Genomic DNA, 22,469 nt, shown 5'->3' with positions numbered 1-22,469 from the left:
ATATATATTATATCACCTTGATTTATTTCACCAATAAAAACAAATCATGCAAAGAAGGGTTAAGTTGCTGGCCCTTACACATATAGTTGGAGTTATAGAAATTGTACTTACGCGTAAATGTAACCGAAAATCATTTTTTTTATGAGTGAAAATGGTATGGTAACCCCGCCTGCGCTAACGGGATACGCTGGCGGAGCACCAGTGAAGGGTGATAGATGAGGATGAAAACAGGCCAGTTAGCCCATCATGATGAATTTATCAGGAATTAACCATGATAGTTTCCAGGGGGAACCGCGTGGAGGTCGACCTGGTTGGGTATATTGCTAGCATAGGATTCTCAGTCTCCATTACTAACAATACCTTTCCCCCACCGAAAAGCATTTAGAAGGGTTAAGTCAACGGGCATATCTTAGTTAATTACCAAAAGTTCCAGCCGTGATCTTAGAATGGAACGGCAAGGGGAGGGAGGGTGTCAAAAGAGTATATTCTGGTATATCCATGGTACTGTTCATGTCTAAAGGTAACCATTAGCACTTCACATCAAGTGGGCCGTCAGCTAGTTCGCCATTCTAAGTTGCATAAAAGAAAAATCCGGAACGGCCACGGACTCCTAAATACCTATGCTCAACAATAGCTAATGTCAGACTTACGTGACGCGACCTCTTGCGGCCAGATTTAGTCGCACTACCACCCAACCGCTGCCCCGAGTCTTCCAGGTCATCATCTTGATCGGACGCCAAAGATTCCACATCCGTGTGCAAGTTCCCGACCTGCAACAATGGAACAGTATACAAATGATATACCAGAGGGAGACTTTGTACAAAAGTCGGTTGCTTGGGTACCTCTGTCGCATTCGTGTTTCAACCGTGAAGCAGTTGTGTTTGCATGGCTGTGTTTCGGTTTGAAGGGTGGGATATGGCGTCAATTTTTTGGGTACAGAGAAATAACACCTGAGTCCTCAGGAATGGCAACGCATGGGGGATATCATGGGCGAAACAGTATGTTCTGTCATTTTTTGTTATGTCCATGGTACTGCTCATGTCTATAGGCGACGGTTACTACTTTTCATCAGATGGGCCGTCAGCTTGTTTGCCATTCTAAGTTGTATGAAAAAAGACTACTTTATCTAAATATTGTCACTTTACAAATTGAAACACGCAATCGCCTACTTTTCCTTATGAATTTAAATTAAGAACAAAAAAAAACGACCTCGATTCGCCATTTGACAGTTCTAGCAATAAAATATTAAATATATTTTTTATGATAGTTTCTAAGTAAATATTAATCATACAATATGTTTTTTGCATAAAAAAAAAAACAATATTAATATTTTATTTTTGGAAAATTAATCTGAGTTTTTTATCTGTGGTTGACAAGGAGCGGCCATGATTGATCATTGTACGACGTCATAATTCAATAAACAAAATGTCGTTAAGTACACTGAAGTCATTTGTTTTATAGTTTGGTGAGAAAAAGAAATTATTTGTACTAATGTATCCATACGTCGTCTTTTGCTTACAACTGATCGAGCCTGTGGAGGCCCTGTTCGTTTTATTCTGTCCGGTTGACAATGAAATTTCGATGGTAAACAGTCAGGTTTCATTTTTATTTTACCAATAGAACCCATTATACTGTATTGGATGTAATTTTCCATATCATTAGGTAGCTACAAAGAAAAACAAAGTGTCATTAAATAGAAGTTAGGTTTGTTTATTCTATAGTCTAAAAAGTTAGGTTAGGTTTAATTTTATTTTTTTTTCAAAACAATCATTGATTTATTCTAAATACTTATATCAAAGTGAACCTCACAAAAGAATATCGGAGACTCATCAGACGTAAACTGTGGGTCTCGGCGTGCCAATTGTAACCATTGGTTTCGACGTTTTGGGCATTTAGGAACGTGTATAAACAATTTGTTGGGACATTTTAATTGTTGTACTTCGACACATAGGCACCGTACACGTTTTGTAGCTTGTCATTTTCACAATTCCAATTAAATCTGTATACTTATCACTAAAAACAGTCAGAAAGCCGTATCAGCCTTGTTTTGTTTATCGAAATATGGCGCCATAGCTTGGAAATGTCACGTGACACAGTGTTTTAGCGCGAATTTCAAACCAAAAGATAAAAAAAACATGTTTTCTCTATTAAATAAAGCTTTTTTGAACAAAAAAAGAAGAGTTTAAAATAAGTCTACTAAAAAATGTAAAATATATTTCAGAAAATTGGCAAGTAGTCAATTGAAGCAAAACCGGTTATTTCGATTTAAAAATTAAACTACTGTATATCCTTTCAGATAAAAGAACTAACTAGTTAGAATTAATCTACTTCAGCACGCTTCTTTAACTCACACAGTACGGTTATTAAATCTTATATATAAAATTCTCGTGTCACGGTGTTTGTTACCAAACTCCTCCGAAACGGCTTTACTGATTTTTATGAAATTTTGTGTGCATATTGGGTAGGTCTGAGAATCGGCCAACATCTATTTTTCATACCCCTCAACGATAAGGGTGACCCTCCCCAAAAAATGTTTTGTTATTTTTTTTTTGACAAATTTTTCCATTTTTATGATTTAGCATTGAAAAATACATACAACCTCAAATTTTCACCGTTTTACGATCAACTCCTGCTTTTTAATTGCGATTTTTATATTTCGCAATAAGTGGTAAAACGTTTACGGGGTCAGCTAGTAATATATAAAACATCATTGATATATTTAGTAGCAGCCTGCCAAAGATATTGGAAGCGGCTCAGAAATATCTAGAGTCGGGTTAAATACATTTATTATAACTTTGCATGTTAGCACGCTAGATTTATAACATTGATTTGGCTTCTGCTGTTGTAATGTTATAATTATTTTTAATGAATAAATAAATAAATAAAATAAAAGAATCCTCCAAATCGGTTTACGACTGACGGAGTTATGAGATAAAAATATATAAAAAGAAATATTACCGAATTTTTTTTTTTAATGGATGGATGAATGGTAACCCCACTTTTTAATGGTGGATTGAGTAATAAACATACAAATGAAAAAGATTCTTACATTATTCAAGTTATTAACATCATGGGAAAGCAACGTTTGTGGAAATGTAAAGTAATTTATTTATTTATTCATTAGTACAAATATGTGTACATGGCGGACTTAATGCTAAAAGCATTCTCTCCCAGTCAACCGTAGGGAAGTGTCAGAATACACGAATGCGGTACTAGTAATTATTGATATACATACATACTAAAGTTACATATATAAACGAATAAATATATATAAATAACAAATATACTTACGCATATATGACATATACTATATTATACACGAAATTGAGAATAATATAAAGTACTTACTGCTCGGATAAAAATAAAAAGTGAGCGTGAACGCTTCTTTTGAAAGACGGCTTAGTCGGTAGTCTAGTAGTAATTTATTAATTTTATAGTTAAAAAGTTTAGTAAGCACATGTCAATGTTAATGTAAGAACAGCCGGATTGATTTATATGTATTTTCAATCGATTTAAAAAAGAACGAGATACCCAATTCGGTTGTATTTTGTTTATGTGCGTTTCCTACTACGTCTACTAGTGGATCAGTTCTAAACCGATTTGTAAATTGTTTTTTTTTTTATCTGAAAACATATATACAATAACGTAGAAATTGTTTTTGAATGACAAATTGTTTTTAAATCAATATTTTAATCTTACCTTATTCCTATACTTATCTAAATAAATGTTTCTAATGGAATACATTTAAATAGTTAAAGATAAAAAAAATCTTTGAGATCACTGCCAGCTGGTACGGTACCTAGGAGGCTTGCTGCATTTCCACGCTGAATAGCTATGGAAATGCGTTGACCAAAGTATAGGCCAGCCTTCTGGTCGCCAGAGGTTTCTACCAAAAATAACAGGTTTTGGCCCGTTTGAAGTTAGTTTTTTTTTGTGCAAAATAATCTTTATAGCCAAGAATGCTCAACTAGTTTCAAGACAATCCGGTACCCTTTTTCTTGAGGGTCGTCGTGCGTGACTAAAATACATGTGGAATTGGATGTTTCTAGAAGGCGTGTGAAAGGAATAGTAATGAGAGTAAAGATGATGAGTGAAAGAGATGCATAATACAAGTATGATTGGTCGACGAATGAATGAAGCAAGATGGCGTTACTAGTCGAGTACTGTAAAAGTGCTGTGGAGCAAATAAATTCATAAAAATTGAATATAGTCAGATTTTCCGCCCACGACTTCCCACATACATGTATATCAATCCGGTTGTTCTTACATTAATATATAATTAAATAATTAATTGTAAAATAACATACCGGCATGAACAACGTTGGTACAGAACCGAGACGTAGTCTGATTCTTTTTGCGCCGTGAACAAAACATTTTTCGTCGAAATGTTTGCTGCATACGTAGGAATACGCTTTTGGCGTCCAGTTATCTCTATCTAACATCTTTAACCATTTTTGGTGAATATTTATATTTTTAGGGAATCTGGGAAATAACAATTTTTTTTTATACAACTTAGAATGGCAAACAAGCTGACGGCCCAACTGATGGAAAGTGGTAACCGTCGCCTATAGACATAAGCAGTACCATGGACATTACAGAGTATACTGTTTCGCCCATGATAGCCCCTATGCGGTGCCATTCCTGAGGACTCAGGTATTATTCCTCTGTAACCTGTAAATTCACGCCATATCCCACCCTTCAAACCGAAACACAGCCATGCAAACACAACTGCTTCACGGTAGAAACACAAATGGGACAGAGGTATCCAAGCAATCGACTTTTGTACAAAGTCTCCCTCTGGTACAACAATTTACCATAGTATTATTCACAGAGGTCGATTTCAAGGTTTTTTTTATGGATGATAATAGAATGGTAACCCCGCCTGCGCTAACGGTATACGCTGGCGGGGCACCAGTGAGGGATTGATAGGAGTCAATCGCCTTCCCCCCCCCCCCCCCCCATTTCGAGGTTATATTATATTAGTAACACCTGTCTCCCATTAGGATAGGCAGAAACAGTGGAACGAAATGTAGAACAAAGGGGGGAAAGGGATTGTTAGTAATGGAGACTGAGAATCCCATTGCTAGCAATATACCCAACCAGGTCGATCTCCTCGCGGTTCCCCCTGGAAACTATCATGGTTAATTCCAGACTAATTCATCATGATGGGCTAACTGGCCTGTTTTCATTCTCACCTATCACCCTTCACTGGTGCTCCGCCAGCGTATCCCGTTAGCGCAGGCGGGGTTACCATACCATTTTCACCCATAAAAAAAAATGTAGAACAAAGAAATTCATTTAGAATAAAGATTTCGCTGTATTTTTTTTTTTTTTTTATTTTAGAGATAGGTTTAAAGAAATGGCCTTCCATTGACCTCGTCGTATTTAAATAATTAAAAGAGTACTTACACATGAAATGTGTAATTGTGAATATTCTCTCTATTATTTACACTACATCCGGGTACTGAACACGTTACCATATTTAATTATTTGTACTCAAATCCCCTACAAAACGTACAAAATAATTAGAGTTAGTTTCATTCGTACTCTCGCCAAATCCGCTTCGAGCTTATATTGTGTACACTCTGAAATAGGATTCGAGAACAAAAAATTGTAAATAAACGTCGTTGTAATAATAATAAAAATAATTTATTTAAGAAAGATACAGTTGGCCAGTTAGCCCATCATGATGAATTCATCAGGAATTAATCATGATAGTTTCCAGGGAGAACCGCGAGGTGGTCGACCTGGTTGGGTATATTGCTAGCAATGAGATTTTCAGTCTCCATTACTAACAATCCCTTTCCCCCCGACAGATGCATATTAGTGCAACATGCCAATGCATCCCAATTATAACCTCATTCCTAACTGTTGTTACATTTGGGCGATACAAAGTCAATGTTGGCAATAGATTTGATTGATATTGGTATTAGATTCAAGAATATACCCGTAGATATTTTTTCCCAGTAACCTTTTACAATATATTTCTGATTCTTTTATAATACTGCATTTTTATATAATTTTCAAGTACAGCACATTTAACTCTAATAACTACATTAATTCAAAACTAATTACACTTCGAAACGTAAAAATAATTAGATATTTTTTATTCATACTCCTGTCAAAACCGCTTCGAGCTGATATTGTGTGACCTAGTTGTCTATCTCACTCTAATATATATGTTATTATGTATTTTTTTCTCTTTCACCAAGCGACAACTAAAACTAGTTGGGTTATACATCAGCTACTCTTTGATTTTTAAAACAAAAATATTAAAAATATACAAAGCAATTCCATATAGATAAAGTAAATTTATTAAATATATTTAATTATTACTTACCGAAAGTAAGAAACTCTGTACCGTTTTAGCATAACAGAAGTATCATTTTTGCAATGCTTGAAAGAACACTAACATATTTGACTACTAGACGTCTCTGTAGAGTGAAACGTCACTAATAATAAAAGAGCAAAGAGCGCACTGTTACCTATGTTCATAGTGTTTTTTTTTTTTCGTGAATCTCTTTGTCTATGTTTATACGTATTGGTTTTTGATATATTTTTTGATCGATTTGATGTAATAGACTTGTATTATTGTTTTACAAATAGAACATTTAAAATTTCAAGTATGATGATTTGGCCAGTGTTTTGAGTTTTCAACCCACTAAGATAATACCTTACACTTATTCTTTATCTATGCTTAGTGGTCATTTTGAAAATGTAATATTGAGTGTCGTATATGTATTGTTATTAAATCTTGCACCAAAAAGGTTAAGAACAACAAATTAATTATATATAAATAGGTATGCGCGTTGACATTACAGAGTACTTTTTTATAGAGATATAATACGACTAGACTTAGACTATTTATACACTACATTTATAGATCGCGGCCGAGCGTGCCACCGAAAGGGACAGAAAACGTAGGTACATGAATATTTAAGCTTGCCACTCTAAGATCAATTTTACCCAAGCCCAGGGTATATTAGAACTAAATAATAAACAAAAAATGTAGTATGTGTATTGTATACCATTGTTGGTAAAGCGTTCGAAAGAAGAACAGTTAGTTTCTTCTTTTTAACTAACAGATTTTGTTCAAAATGTCGGCTACAAATCCTCGATGTTTTTTTTAGCAGTCCAATTCGTTCGTCCAGTTGCTTCTATCCATTTTCGACATATAAAGTCGTTATCCGGAAAATGGAAACGTGTCATTTTATTACTTTTCAATTTACCAATACTACGAGTAAGTACCTGCGCATAAAATGTAACTCCCATAATAATGGGTGAATAAAAATGGACAAGTTGGCAATACTGAACAAAAGCCAATTTCTAGATTGTGAATGATTTATTTTATTGTTTCGACTCATTTATCGATAAGTTTAAACTTTACATAAATCTTTTTTTTTTTATACAACTTAGTATGGCAAACAAGCTGACGGTCCACCTGATGGAAAGTGGTAACCGTCGCCTGACATGACAATGACAAGACATGAGCAGTACCGTGGACATAACAGAGTACACTGTTTCGCCCATGATACCCCCCCTGGCGTTGCCATTCATGAGGACTCGGGTGTTATTCCTCTGTACCCAGTAAATTCACGCCATATCCCACCCTTCAAACCAAAACACAGTCATGCAAACACAGCTGCTTCACGGTTGAAATACGAATGGGACAGAAGTACCCAAGCAATCGACTTTTGTACAAAGTCTCCCTCTGGTAATTAATCTATATACTTTGGACACACTCAATGATTGAAGAAAAAAGATGTTATAAGCCATTAACGTGGTATACTTACGAATGAAAGGACAAGCCTGGTACTTTCCTTTCACTGTCTCTTTTACACGCCAAAACACTACAACGCACCATGTTTACGTGAAGTGACAATGCACTAATAGTTCACAACTGGTTTACAATAAGATTGTTCACTTTTATATAAAAATTTGGTAATTAAACGCTGACAAAAAAAATATATCAAAACTGTTTAGCACAGTACTGTGCTGTCCTTGAAAAAACCGGCACGCGGCGCGGAACAGAAGACAGCGTTATTCTGTTTCGTTCTTTTACAAGACTCATAAGTCTTTCTTTTTCTTGTGTGAATGCTACAAATTTTATCCAACGGTCTATATTTTCTCTGTCTACGACCTATCTACAATTGTATCTGTATTGAACGTCACATGACCTTGTAAAGAGTGACGCATCGTGTTTCGTCGATGATGCGAAGCTAAAACTTTTCAATTTAGGGATGGCCAATATTTTATTTAATAGGTGATAATGGAATGGTAACTCCACCAGCGCTATTGGTATACACCGGCGGGGCACCAGTGAAGGATGATAGATGAGGATGAAGCAGGTCAGTTAGCCCATCGTGACGAATTCAACAAGAATTGCTCACGATGGTTTCCAGGGGGAACCACGTGGAGGTCGACCTGATAGGGCATATTGCGGATGGCCAGTATTAGGTATGATCAACAAATTGTTGTCGATATTCAGATGAGTTGGGGCCGTCGCGTAATCCGCAATGTGCAGTTATAAATTACCTACCTATTTATTTATTGTAAACCAATAATTATATTAAAATAGAAATTATGCGCCGAATTCAACTTGGTAAAATCTAAACAGTTATATTTAAATTATTTTTTATGCAACTTAGAATGGCAAACAAGCTAACGGCCTACCTGATGGTAAGTGGTAACTGTCGCCTATAGACATGAGCAGTGCCATGGACATAACAGAGTATATTGTTTCGCTCATGATACTTCCCCTGAGTTGCCATCCAATGAATGGATAACCTTGAAACGTCTTATAGTTCAACTTATGGCCGTCCTAAAAAAATACGAAAAAAATATATCATAAGTAGTACCTTTGTTATTTTTATTTTAAAGAAGTCAAATTTTTTCTATATTATTTTACAGTCCTGATCACTATGACCAGAAATGAATGAATTCTATTGGTTTTTTGTTGTTTTATTATATAAATTATACACTAACTGTACTAATATATAGAAAGTGAATAGTATGACTAGCTATTGCAGTTTTTTTTTAATACGCAAATTAATTTATTTTTGAAGAATATGCAAAAGAAAATATTTTTTAAGCAAAGTGCAAACCTCTAGGGTATAAAAAAAAATTATGAATACATGGGTGACCAATAATTTTAAAATAATGTCTGTTTTAAGTAGATTTTACAATGGTACAATTCATAACTGTATCTATCATAAATAGTGACTTATTGCCATTAATGTAGAACAACATCCCTACAGCTCTTTGCATTTCATCTGCGTTCAAATGACGTCGCTCCGTGACGTAAAAAATGTCTCAAAATCCAAATTTGTTCAAAACTTTTTTCAAATTATTTTTCAAATCATAAAATTGATGCAGAATATTAAATTTTGACATGCAAAGAAAACGCTATAAAATTCGAACAAATGAATTCGCTTTTGAATTTGTGAAAAAAAAAACAAATGATACTCAATTTTTTTTACAACCAGCCAATATGTCCTCTAGATCAAAAAAGTTTACATAGATATTACCTACTTGGTAAGAAATGATATAATAATTGATTAATAATTTGAAATCGTATTTTTTGAGCAGTGTATTTCATAAAGATGCTCAACTACTTGGAAGCAGGTTCCTTAAATCTAGATTAAATATTTTGAAGTTGTTATTAACTTAGATTATATTATTATTTTTCTATGAAATTCACCATAAATTATGCATCCATGCTGCCTCTGCAGATCGATTTACGAACTAAAATTACTTTTATAAAATAGTTCCATTATTTGCTATTTAATCACAAATGGCGCTAGTTGTCGGATAAAAATGTCGGTTATGAAACTGTTCCACCGATAAATGTTTGAATAAGCTAAAGCCGCTTGAATGTCAACAGATATATAGATAATAGGCGAGTCCGTGTTTAAATCAAGCTGCTTTATTCAAGCGTACCAGTAAAGGTTTTAAGGTGTAAATACAGAAACAACAGAAACCGCGCTCAATAATAATTACGTACCTTGCACTGTGTCCAAAAACAATACCTATATCTCACACATATATCATTTGCCACCCGTATAATGTTGCTATCTATGGAGCAGTTTCCCACTTTTTGGGGTAATCTTATCACACTAAGGAAGAGATTCAACAAAAATAGAAAAATATTCAAAAATTTCAACGGCTGTTTTAACCGACACTCAGAGATCAGATTTTTTTATAATACAGGGGGCAGCGTAATGAGCGTGCTATTCACCTGATGGTAAGCGACAACCGCCGCCCATAATCACCCGCAACACCAGAGGAATTGTAGATGTGCTGCAAGCTTTTTAAAAAGGAATATATTTTTTCTGCGTCGATTTTGAGCCGTTGTCTTAGTATGGAAGGATTTAATTTTTTTGTTTATTTGTTTTACGATCTGTGTTCCTTTGGTAGAAATATAGTTAAATTCATGGTCGACGGATGGGCAGCAGTGTCCCTATTGAAACATTACCAAAGCTAAACTGCGGTTGCCAAACCGCCTGTCAAGCGTGGCAGCTACTGACAAAATCGCCTATGTTCAGCAGTGGACAGTTAACAGCTGACATATCAGCTATGATGATGATGATGATGATAAATATTAAGGAATGAAAGATATTACCTGCAATTTAGGGATAGCCCTTTTAAGCAAACGCCGTCTCTGTGAATTCCCAACAATATCAGATTCGTCGAAATGAATCGAGCACACTACAGAATTTTGTCTAGGTCTAAAAAACTTTTCTCGTCTTTCATTCGACACGATCGAGATCCATTTAGCACGATGGATTGGATTGGCTGGAAATCTACAAATTAAAAAAATAATAATAATAATAAAATAATTGTTAAAAAAAAAATCTATTTCAATTGTAACTAAATACAATTATGAAAGTATGGAACTGATATGAGAGACAACCCTATTTTGTTTTTTAATGGATGATATTCGAATAGTAGCCCTGTGCTAACTGTTTACACTGGCGGGGCACCAGTGAGAGATGATGTTTGAGAATAAAGAGACAAATCAGTCTGGTTATCAAGATGAACATACGATGATTTTCTGAGGAACCACGAAAAGGTCGAGTTGACAGGATATATTGCTAGCAATGGGACTGGTAGTTCGCATTACTAACAATCCCTTCTCCAGACAACCCTATTAATTCCTAAAAGATTAGGATAAAATAAAATTTAATTTCTTCCACAAAATATCGATTTCAATGATACAAGAGACTGATATGAGTGATAACTTTATCGGTTGCAAAAAGTAGTGAAAAAAAACCGGTCAGGTCTGAGTTGAATTTACACGACGTGGGTTCTATACATACATAGATATAAAATAAAAATAACATTTCTTATACGAAATAGACACCTAATAGTTATTATTAATGATATTACAATAAATAATTTTGTTATTTCGGGCCAAAATTTTAGTTAAACGGTAAACCACATCACTAAGTCCGTTTTTGGAGGTTTTTTGATAATTACTCAAAACAATCTAGTCAGAAACATCATTTCCATCATCTTTAACATCATTATCTCAACCATTGTCTGTCCATTGCTGCCATAGACATAGATCTCCCCCGTAGACTGTCTTTATAAATTGTAATAACTACAGATTTTTCGCTTCACAAACTTTGGAAATAAAGTGAGATGTAAATGATTTTTTCTAACATTTTCGATCAAAAGTGAAAAACTACACATCACAAAAATATATAAAACTCAGTACTACGATATTCTATCCTTTCATATGATATGTTTTTTGACATCTGTCAAGGCGCGTATAACATCGGCTCTGTACAAATTTATAAATAAAAAATCTATAAACTATAAAAGCGTAATCAAAACTAGTTATAAATAATCATTACTTCAAGAAAGTTCAGTGGTATTAATTTCCTGGTATAACTATTGAAATTTAATGGTGAAAATCAAGTGTAAAATTTTTTTTTTTTTTTTTTTTTATAGAACATTAGAATGGCAAACAAGCTGACGGCCCACCTGATGGAAAGTGGTAACCGCCGCCCATAGACACGAGCAGTACCATGGACATAACAGAGTATACTGTTTCGCCCATGATACCCCCCATGCGTTGCCATTCCTGAGGACTCAGATGTTATTCCTCTGTACCCAGTAAATTCACGCCATATCCCACCCTTCAAACCGAAACACAGCCATGCAAACACAACTGCTTCACGGTTGAAACACGAATGGGACAGAGGTACCCAAGCAATCGACTTTTGTACAAAGTCTCCCTCTGGTAAATGGTATTGGTCACCGTGAGTACCTGCATGGTCAGCTGCTAGACTGAATAGAAATACATTAGTTCAGAGACCAGTCTTGACTCTTACTTACCAGAATTTAATTAGAAGTATATTTATAAAGACACTATTGATCACTGTTTGTAATCGTATTATTATTATTATGGAAAAAGAATATTGAACTAACATCTTTAATATTCGTTTGGATGTGGGTACTTATGTTTCATAATAGAATGACATAAACGATTACTGTAACGACTTATTTGATAACAGATTATTAATTTTGCAAAGAGCGTCATAAACTGTCTTGGAACATTGGAAACAGTACCACTTTTTAAGTGACAACTTAGCATAACGTGGATCGAATCCCGAAACATAGGTGGATTTTTTTTTTCTGTTTCTTTTTTACTATTTTCTTTTTCAATTTTTATTATTTTTTTATATATTGTATGGAAAAACAATTTAATATAAAGATAAAACATACGGAATCATAATATATATCCAGATTCTCATTTTCTTTTCTCTCATAAAATTATAAAAAATGGATACAGAGTTTGAAGGGCATATAACATTTAGAAGACCACAAAGAACAAGTTCTTTGAACGATTTAACAATACATAGTAACTCAACACTATTAGATACCACGATGTTGAGTCTACCTAATTCTTCTATGGATGACAGTCATAGCACAAAAGAACTATTGAAAAAAATTAATAAACTTCAGATGGAAGTACAAACGGCAAATCAAGAGATAGAAAATTTGAATTCTGAAAATACAACTTTAAGACATGAACTAGAGAGATGTAATAAGGTTATTAATGTTTATAAACGACTTAGTTTAACAGATAAGAGTAAAAGTAATACACCGACGTCGATGAAAAAAAAGAGAAATTCAAATAATACAGATACAGTCACACCAGTACACACATGTAATAAACAACTGTCATGCAAACCTAGCAACAAGCCTTCTCTGAATCCTGAAGGTAGAAAAACTATAAATACATGTGAACAATCATCTAAAACAATACCAATAATTAACATTCAACATTCAGAAGACACTCCGAGCAATAGAAAAGAATACTTAAAAAGAAAAATCATAATTTTGGCAGACCAACAAGGCCGCAATATGCAAAAAAATCTACAAAAACTTGTTGGAGTTGAATATGTAGTTTCATGTACATGGAAATCTGGTGCAAAGTATAATGATATCCTAAATGTAACCAATGAATTGAAATCTTTAAACAAGAATGATTTTATTGTATTGTTATGTGGCATTAATGATAATGATCCGTATGGACTACAATATAATTTGCATAGATGGTTGTCGGATCTCTCTAACACTAATATAATAGTTTGCAAAATTCCATTTAACCGAAACCTGAATGTAACTAAACTAAACTATGAAATAAAATTTATTTGTAGTAAACATAATCATGTAAGCCTTTTAGACATCAACTATAATTGGAATAAACTGCGAAATTCATCTTTTTCAGTACTTTATATATGTAGACTAATACTTAGAGATCTGTTAAGAATAGATTATTTACATAAAATAAAACAATATAGTAAAGTTAAACAAAGTAATAGTGCAAGCAATAAAAAAAATCTTATAGACAATAGTACACAAACTGATTGGGAACTGTTTAAAGAAAAAAAAGAGGACATTATTTTTAACAGTAATAATGATGTAACTGAAAATATTGATGACAGCACTTCAAACGATAATATAAATATTTTTTCTAATAATTTATTTCATTCATAACTATATACATATACTTCATCAAAATATAAATGGACTTGCAAATAAATCGGATTTATTGTCAATATGTGTAGATGAAATGAACAAGCATAATAAACAGATTGACGTATTGTGTATTACCGAACATAATATGATTAAAGGTGATGAAACTCAATTACACATACCCAACTATAAAATGGCATCTAGTTTCTTTAGAAAAAATAGACATGGGGGTACGTGCATATTAGTAAAAAATAATTTTATATATAAAAATATTGATAATATTACTAATTTATCAATTCCTAATTTAATAGAATGTTCTGCTATTGATCTTTTTGACCAAAATTTAATTATAGTATGTATATATAGAAGTCCCAATAATAACAATGAAATATTAGAAGATTTTTTTTGTAAACTAAATCAATTACTCAGCGTGTTACCTGAAAAAAATAAAAAAATTGTAATATGTGGAGATTTTAATATAGACATTCTAAAGCAAACGAAATACTCGAGAGAATTTTATAATTTATTCTTACGGTATAATCTTAAATTTGAATTTGAGCAACCAACTAGAATTGCTAGTGGAACCTGCATAGATAACATGATACATAATATTGGAAATGCAACAGGACTAGTTCACGACTTGGCACTCTCGGATCACACCGCCCAAATACTTACATGTCCTATCAAAAAAACTTGTAGTATTAAATTTTGGTATATAAAACGTCGAGATTACTCTATAGAAAATAGACAAAAGTTTATTGATTCAATTGGTCAACTTAAATTTGCTGATGTTTTTAAATCTCAGGAACCTAATCAGGCATTTAATATCTTTTATGAAACTTTTAAATTGATATATGATCTATGTTTCCCGATCATAAAAATTAAATGTAACGTAATGCATAGACCTAAATGGATAACACGAGGTATTAAAACCTGTAGTAAACGTAAAAGGCAACTTCTATGGGCTTACAGGAAACGTCCTACAAACAATAATAAACAGGCCTTTACTACTTATGCTAAAAGATTGAAACGTATTATAGATTTGACTCAAAAATCTCAGAATAATTATTATATACAATCCTCTGTCAATAAGTCTAAAGCCATGTGGAAAATCATAAATAAAACTAAAACAAACTATCCAAAAGAGTATATAACAAATTTGAATATTAATGGTAAGATGTTGTCTAATCCTATAGATGTGGCAAATGTATTGAATAACTTTTTTATCGGCGACACAAAATCTACAAATATAAAATGTGATACCCCCTTTAACATAAAATACAATAATCCTAATTCGTTAATTATGACTCCAATAATTCCACAGGATATAGATTATATTATAAAAGCATTAAAAAATACTAACAGTGCTGGATATGATGACATAGTTACTAGTGTAATTAAAGATGTGTCTCACATCATATCTCCGGTACTGTGCCATATTTTTAATTTGTGTTTGGAGTTTGGCATATTTCCTGACAAGTTGAAAATTACTATAATTAGGCCATTATTTAAGAAGGATGATAGAACGATTATGCATAACTATAGACCAATAGCTCTCGTACCTATATTTTCAAAAATATTAGAAAAAATAATTTATAATATATTATATAAATTCTTTGAACAAAATAAATTATTTGCTCCTGAACAACATGCTTTCAGAAAGAATAAATCCATTAATATAGCTCTTTATGAATTTCTTAATAAAGTAATATCGGGTATGGATCGTAGATTATCAAGTGTTGCAATATATTTAGATATGACTAAGGCTTTTGATAATGTTGACCATAATATATTACTTTCAAAACTATATAATTATGGAATAAGAGGAATTGCTTTAAGCCTAATAAAGTCATATTTATCAGGTAGATCACAAATGACTTACATAAATAAAATACATATTAGTACAAAAACAGAAGAAACATATATATCAAATTCTAGAACGGTAATTAAAGGTGTACCACAAGGAAGCGTTTTAGGACCACTTTTATTCATTATATATATAAATGACATGCCCTTAACTACTAGACACCATATGACTTTATTTGCAGATGATAGCACTATTTTAATATCAGACAATGACATTGCTAATTTAAAGATTAAGATTATTAATTCTTTGACATTAATAAATAAATGGCTTGATTCTAATAAATTGAAAATAAATATCGAAAAAACCAAATTAATGTATTTTAAACAGCGACTACATGATAATGAAATTAAATTTGACATTAGTTACAATGGAAAAACTATTGACGAAACGACTACAACAAAGTTTTTGGGACTATACATTGACAATAAAATTAATTGGAAAACTCATATTGAGCATACATGTAAAAAATTAAGTCAATATGCATATGCTTTGTATAAACTACGTAAAATTGTTAATATGGAAACAGTTTTATCGTCATATCATGCACATGTAGGTTCCTTATTGAGGTATGGCATACTGTTTTGGGGAAACTCTACTAATAAAGATATCGTTTTGAAATATCAAAAACGTTGCATACGGGCCATTTGTAATTTGCGAAGGCGGGACACATGCGTGCCACATTTTAAACAATTAAAATTATTGACAGTGCCTTGTTTGTATATTTATGAGTGTGCTAATTTTGTAAAAACAAATATTGATAAATTTAAATTTCGCACTAGAGCTCGGCATATTGACCAATTATGTGTAGTACCATCTAAAACAAAATTGATGAAGGACAGCATATTTTGTAAAGCTGTAATAATTTATAATAACTTACCAAAACATATACGAGGATTGACTGAGGTAAATGTTTTTAAAAAGAACCTTCATGATATATTAATAAATAAATGTTATTATAGCCTGGACGAATATATCAATGATAAAGATAAATAGTCATCATTTGTAAAAAATAATGTCTCATATAAATGTATTTTGTTTCACTGTATAATTTTAAATGTTATGTTTTGTATACTGTTAACTGTTCCATATATTGTACGCTTATATAGCAGGACATGGAGATACTATTTAACTCATGTAATACCTTAATTTAACCTATGATCCACAGTAAAGTCTTTGTATTTGTATTTGTATTTGTATTTGATACTCCATTTGTCCAAGTAGATCTGTTTTGAAATTTTGAATACCCTCTTTTAATCTACTAACAAAGATAATTAAAAAAAATTAAAACATTTTTGAATAATTTCTATTGCAGTATATGTGGGCCAGGGATATTTTAAACTGTCCCAAATTTCAAATCATTAGTTGTTATTGAAATATAGTGCTGTGATGATGAGGGACGAATTAGTTTAGAATGTGCAAAGATCAAGCCACATAGACATTAAAATAAAGGCGATTTGAAATATTCCCTTTTTTAAAATAAGACTGTTACCAATGTACTGGCTGTTTTTATTTGGGAAAAAATATTTTATTCGCAATACTGTTTTGAATTTTGTATTTAATCTTAAAAAATTAAATGTCAAAGAAGGAAAAAAAAATATAAAATTTTAACAAAATAAGTAAATTAATAATAGGTTAATTTGTTCAAACAATTGGCATTTTATTAAAAAAAAAAAATAAAGCAAAATAGGTACTGGTTTTATTTATTTAACTGAAACAAAGTGTTACATATTAAAAGCATAAGTACATGTTTCGCCACACATAAACATGTAAATGTTGGGTGCTTAATATGAATTTAACATACATTATTTTATTATGTTATTTCCGTATGTCAGTATTAATTTAAATATTTATTCTCAATTTTGGCAACTTTATCAAGATACCGTATTAAATGTAAATATAAAATGGCAAAAACTAATTTAAATAAAGAACTATATAGGCATACACAACAGCGTTTAGTACAAATCCTTCGAAAATAATTATACAGAAAAGTAAAAATAATTTAAACATTTTTATTGTAAAACATCTTGTTTGATATGGTAACCCTACAGAATCCAGTCTACTACAAACATTTGACCAAATGTTGGCAAAGTGGGCGTGTAGTTTGTCTTGGAATTCAAAACATTTTATTCATTCAAATATTTTGTTAAGTACTTTATAAAATTATTTATTAGAATCACTTACCGGAAATATGATACTCCGTTGGATACATTTCTGTTTCGATAGTTATTTTTACAATATTTGAACGCACATTGAGGCATTGTCGATTGTAGCACATTTGTTCAACATAGATTAATAAAACGTGATGACGTCTATAGATCCGCGTTGTCAAGAGCGTACTAAATCGAAATACGACCCCATAAGTAAGTGAGGCGCTATCGCTGTCGCCGGCCGAAATGTTTTGATGCAAAATATTACATCTTAAAGCAACTATGGTTGGAATAACAAACGTATTGACGTTTCCAAACTCAGAATATGTAGAGAAATTGTTAAAAATTAAATAAATGGGGATTGGTATACGTAAGTGTCTTGTGCAAGAGGTTAAATAAAACAGATTTCCCGAGCAATAAAGTTTTATATAATTAATTCAAGTTCTCTCTGTACTTGTATGATTTACAATTTTTTTTTTTTTCAATAAGATATAAATGGAATGGTAACCCCGCCTACGCTATTGATACACGTTGGCAGAGCCACGAGTCCACCGTGGCGAATTCCTCAAGAGTTAATCCATATCTAAAGTTACCTATTTTTTATTTTTTTTACTTTTAATAGAGAAACTTAATAATGTAAACTGAGTCTGGGCTCTAAAGAAAATATTTTTTATTAAGTGTGTTGGTACTTACCTTTTGTCGTAAGATATTTGAAAGATACTTAAATCACTGCTATGTTCATGCATCCATATATACTGCACAATTATTTATATTTTGACATTTCAATTACGTAATAAATTATTATTATTTATGAAATGAGGCAATATATGCGTGTAACGAAACGCATACTCTCTCACTGATGTGGCTACGCGCTAATTAGATAAAGTAAGGATTTTTAATTTATTTTCTATTATTGTAATTTTAAAATAAAATAATCACGTTATTATAAAATTGTGTAATCTTAATTTTTATGTTGTTTTATCATATGTAACAGGCATAATTTATTTTTTTTCTTAAAAAAAAGAGTGTATCTAATTAATATTATTTAAGTGAAAAGTTTGTTCAGTGTATGTGTAAATGAATAAACAAATAATTCTTGCACAAGGTAGGGTTTCCAAAGGTATATATATATATATATATATATATATATATATATATATATATATATATATATATATATATATATATATATATATATAGTCTTCCCAGAAAGAGGAGTTTTGCCAGTAGTTGCCACGCTTGGCAGGCAAGATGGCAGCCGCAGTTAGGCTTTTAGAATTTTTTAAAAAGGAAACTGCTGCCCATCCCCCGCCGTCCCTTAGTGGATTCTTACGACACCCACGGAAAAGGAAGGGATGGCCTTTTCTATGCCGGGACCACACGGCGAAATATATATATATATATATATATATACTTACTTCTATTTTCGATTTTGAAGCTTCACAAGAGCACGGTGTCACAGCACCGCAATTGTCAAGATGGAGTGTTGGCACCGCTTTGGAGTTTAATCTTTTATTCACATACATTCTCGGTTCAAAATGTATTGAGCATATGTGCCCTTTTCTAGTACCAATTATATCCTCGCGATTTATTAATTTGGCCCATTTTGCTCTCCTAAAAAAAAACTAAATATCAAAATTCCGGCTGTATGTAACATTCATATTCAACGTAATTTAATTGCATGAATATATACTAGCGCGTATAGTTAACAAGGATCATCCGTCTAGAGTGACTTGTCATATAAGAACATGTGTAATGCTGAGTTGCCAATCATCCGCCGACCTAATATCGGCAAACCTATGACCAAACAGACATTAAACGCGAGCGTTTCGGAGGAAAGGGATCGTTAGTAATGAGATTTAACAGCCTCATCAGGTCGACCTCTACGCGCTTCCCCCTAGAAACCATAGCGGTTAATTCTCGTTCAATTGGTCACTATGGGCCAACTGACCTGCCTTCATCCTCACCTGTCACCCTTCACTGGTGCCTCGCCAATGTATACCGATAGCGTAGGCGGGGTTACCATTCCATCTTCACCCATTAAAAAAAAAAGACGCGAGCGTTTCGCGGCTTTACGGCGATGTAATCACCAATCTTCAGCGCGGTGTGACCGGGAATAGCAAATTGTGTATAATTTGATAGATTAACGTTACATCGCGTATTATCGGCAGCCATATATACGTTAAATATGTCTCTTAAAAAACTTGCTCAACTAACGCTTCAAGTGTGACTACTCTTTCTTACAGACAGTACTCGAAGCGAGCACTTTATTAATGTAAACTGGGCCTTAGATAGAGTAATTTCATATATTTATTTAGATACACACCTTTCGTCGCGTGGTATTTGAAAGAAACTTAAATCATTCTTTTGTGCGTTGCTGTTCATGCACCCATATACCGCACAATACCTAGGCATTGTGATTACGTAATAAATATTTATAAACACTACAATTATGACGCGTTACGCGCGGGCGACCTAGACACATCTACTCTTTACAAAGTCTTTGCGGTGACTAAATGAAATAAGGACTTTAAGCCCTGCGCGGGGGGCGAACGACAAAGACAACAAGCTATATAGGAGGGAAATGATTGTTACTACAGTAGTGAGAACTCGCGATCCCAATACTAGCAATATACCCTGGTCCTCCCTGGAAATCATTGTGATTAATTATTGTTGAATTCATCACGATGGGCTACCTGACGTGAAAGCCTGCTATAAAATGTTTTCGGAAGTTTCGAAGGTAAAGGAACCATAGATTTGATGTTAAAATTACATAATACATACAGCTTAAAATATTATAAATGTTAAAATATCGTTCCTTTGGAGTATTATGGTAGGGTTTATGACGAACGATATATTAAACTCCATTTGCTATGTTGATTTCGGTGTGAACGAACATAAAACACGAGATTGATTCCGAAATTTTGGAATTTTATTTCATGGCATTTGCTATTTTTATTGCCTGACGTCTTTCATATCTATTATCTCTCACTAGCGCCCCGCTAATGTATACCGACAGCGCAGGCGGGGTTGCCATCCCATTTTCACCTATTTAAAAAAACCTGTATATTTATTAACGTACTATATTCTTTATCTGAATCTTATAAGGATGTTTGCCCCAGAATTCAGTAAGCGTGACCGTAATCATTTGCCTTACCATGCAACAGGATATTCTATGTTGATCAGGCGCCACTCACGAGGGCACTACGTCTTCTCAATGAGGTAGTTCCGAACTGGACTTTTTTCACTGTACTGCCACCGAGTTTCGCAGAGCGGTAATAAATTACGCAGAATTGCGTTTTTAATGTTTATTTTTTATAGTATAATTAGAATTGTGTCCAGTTCCAAGTGAATTCATCACGATGGGCTAATTGACTAGCCTTTTCATTTTCACTTATCATCCCTATGGCCAGCGTATACCGTTAGCGCAGGCAGGGTTATTATTACATTATCAATTATCAATAATTAATTTATTTATTTATAAGAAACATGGTAAGTGTATAGATGTTACAATAAGTATAAGTCCTCATATTTCGCCATAATTAGGTATGAGGAGACCAGACGGAGACTTTGTACAAAAGTCGATTGCTTGGGTACCTCTGCCCCATTAGTGTTTCAGCCGTGAAGCAGTTGTGTTTGCATGGCTGTGTTTCGGTTTGAAGGAATTTACTGTGTTTCGGTTAGGAGTGAATTGACTGGGTACAGAGGAATAACACCTGAGTCCTCAGGAATAACAACGCATGGTGGGTATCATGGGCGAAACAGTATACTCTGTTATGTCTATGGTACTGCTCATGTCTATAGGCGATGGTTACCACTTTCCATCAGGTGGGCCGTCAGCTTGTTTGCCATTCTAAGTTGTATAAAAAAAATTATTAAAACTTAAAAAGAATAAATGTTAAATAAGTCATAAAAATTCGAAATGTTATATAAAAAAATACATCAAAATGTCAGACACTTGTCAACAATAAAAAAGAAAGAAATGTCACTGTCAAATCATGGACTATTGATAACAGCTGCATTGTAACAAGTGGGACAAAAGTAGCCGAACATTTGAGTTTTGTGCAGCCTCTTTCAAATATGATTCAATTTTAGTATTTTTTTTTTTTTATATCATTCGCTGGCCAGTATCCCAGTATTTTTTGACATATAAGCTAAAATATAAGTTCCTTTAAATAAGGAACCATATTTTCCAGTAAATACCTATACTAATTATATAAAATTTAGGGGATTAAATAGGGAATTAAAATGAAAACTAACATATATTATCACCCTTTATTCTAATTTGGGATATCACATTTTCTTTATAAAAGCTATATCTAAAATGTTCCATGCAACATATGGCCGTAGCTAGGGGGCATTTAAAGGCCCAATGCCCTATCTTAAAATGAAAGGCCTTAACAAAATTAAACAGATTCGCTTTTTAGAAGTAATTTAATGGCTTTTGATATATCAAAAAGTTCTTT

At 32.9% G+C, this 22,469-nt stretch overlaps 1 protein-coding gene across 8 annotated transcripts in view; it reads right to left on the bottom strand.

Moving 5' to 3' along the window:
- Positions 1-20,523, bottom strand: part of LOC113510111 (uncharacterized) — a 33,487-nt gene extending 12,964 nt beyond the window's left edge. Inside the window, exons 1-5 of one of the 8 annotated variants that reach the window (XM_052898963.1) lie at positions 19,422-19,534; positions 10,622-10,802; positions 5,410-5,585; positions 4,308-4,482; positions 651-770 (exon numbers count right to left, since the gene is read on the bottom strand). In XM_052898963.1, the coding sequence (XP_052754923.1) occupies positions 651-770; positions 4,308-4,482; positions 5,410-5,480 (366 nt within the window). In that variant the 5' untranslated portion in view covers positions 5,481-5,585; positions 10,622-10,802; positions 19,422-19,534. Of the gene's footprint in view, positions 1-650; positions 771-1,519; positions 1,670-4,307; positions 4,483-5,409; positions 5,586-6,340; positions 6,465-10,621; positions 10,803-18,037; positions 18,204-19,421; positions 19,618-20,329 lie in introns of those variants that run through there. The other 7 variants (XM_031910550.2, XM_052898964.1, XM_026893529.3 and 4 more) reach the window with 7 other exon arrangements.
- Positions 20,524-22,469: the final 1,946 nt, after the last annotated feature.

This window comes from Galleria mellonella, unplaced genomic scaffold, assembly GCF_026898425.1.
Source record: "Galleria mellonella isolate WM207_F2 unplaced genomic scaffold, CSIRO_AGI_GalMel_v1 utg121, whole genome shotgun sequence".
NCBI lineage: Eukaryota > Metazoa > Arthropoda > Insecta > Lepidoptera > Pyralidae > Galleria > Galleria mellonella.
Note: the sequence above shows the minus strand (reverse complement) of the source record. Positions and strands in the feature narration are given on the sequence as shown.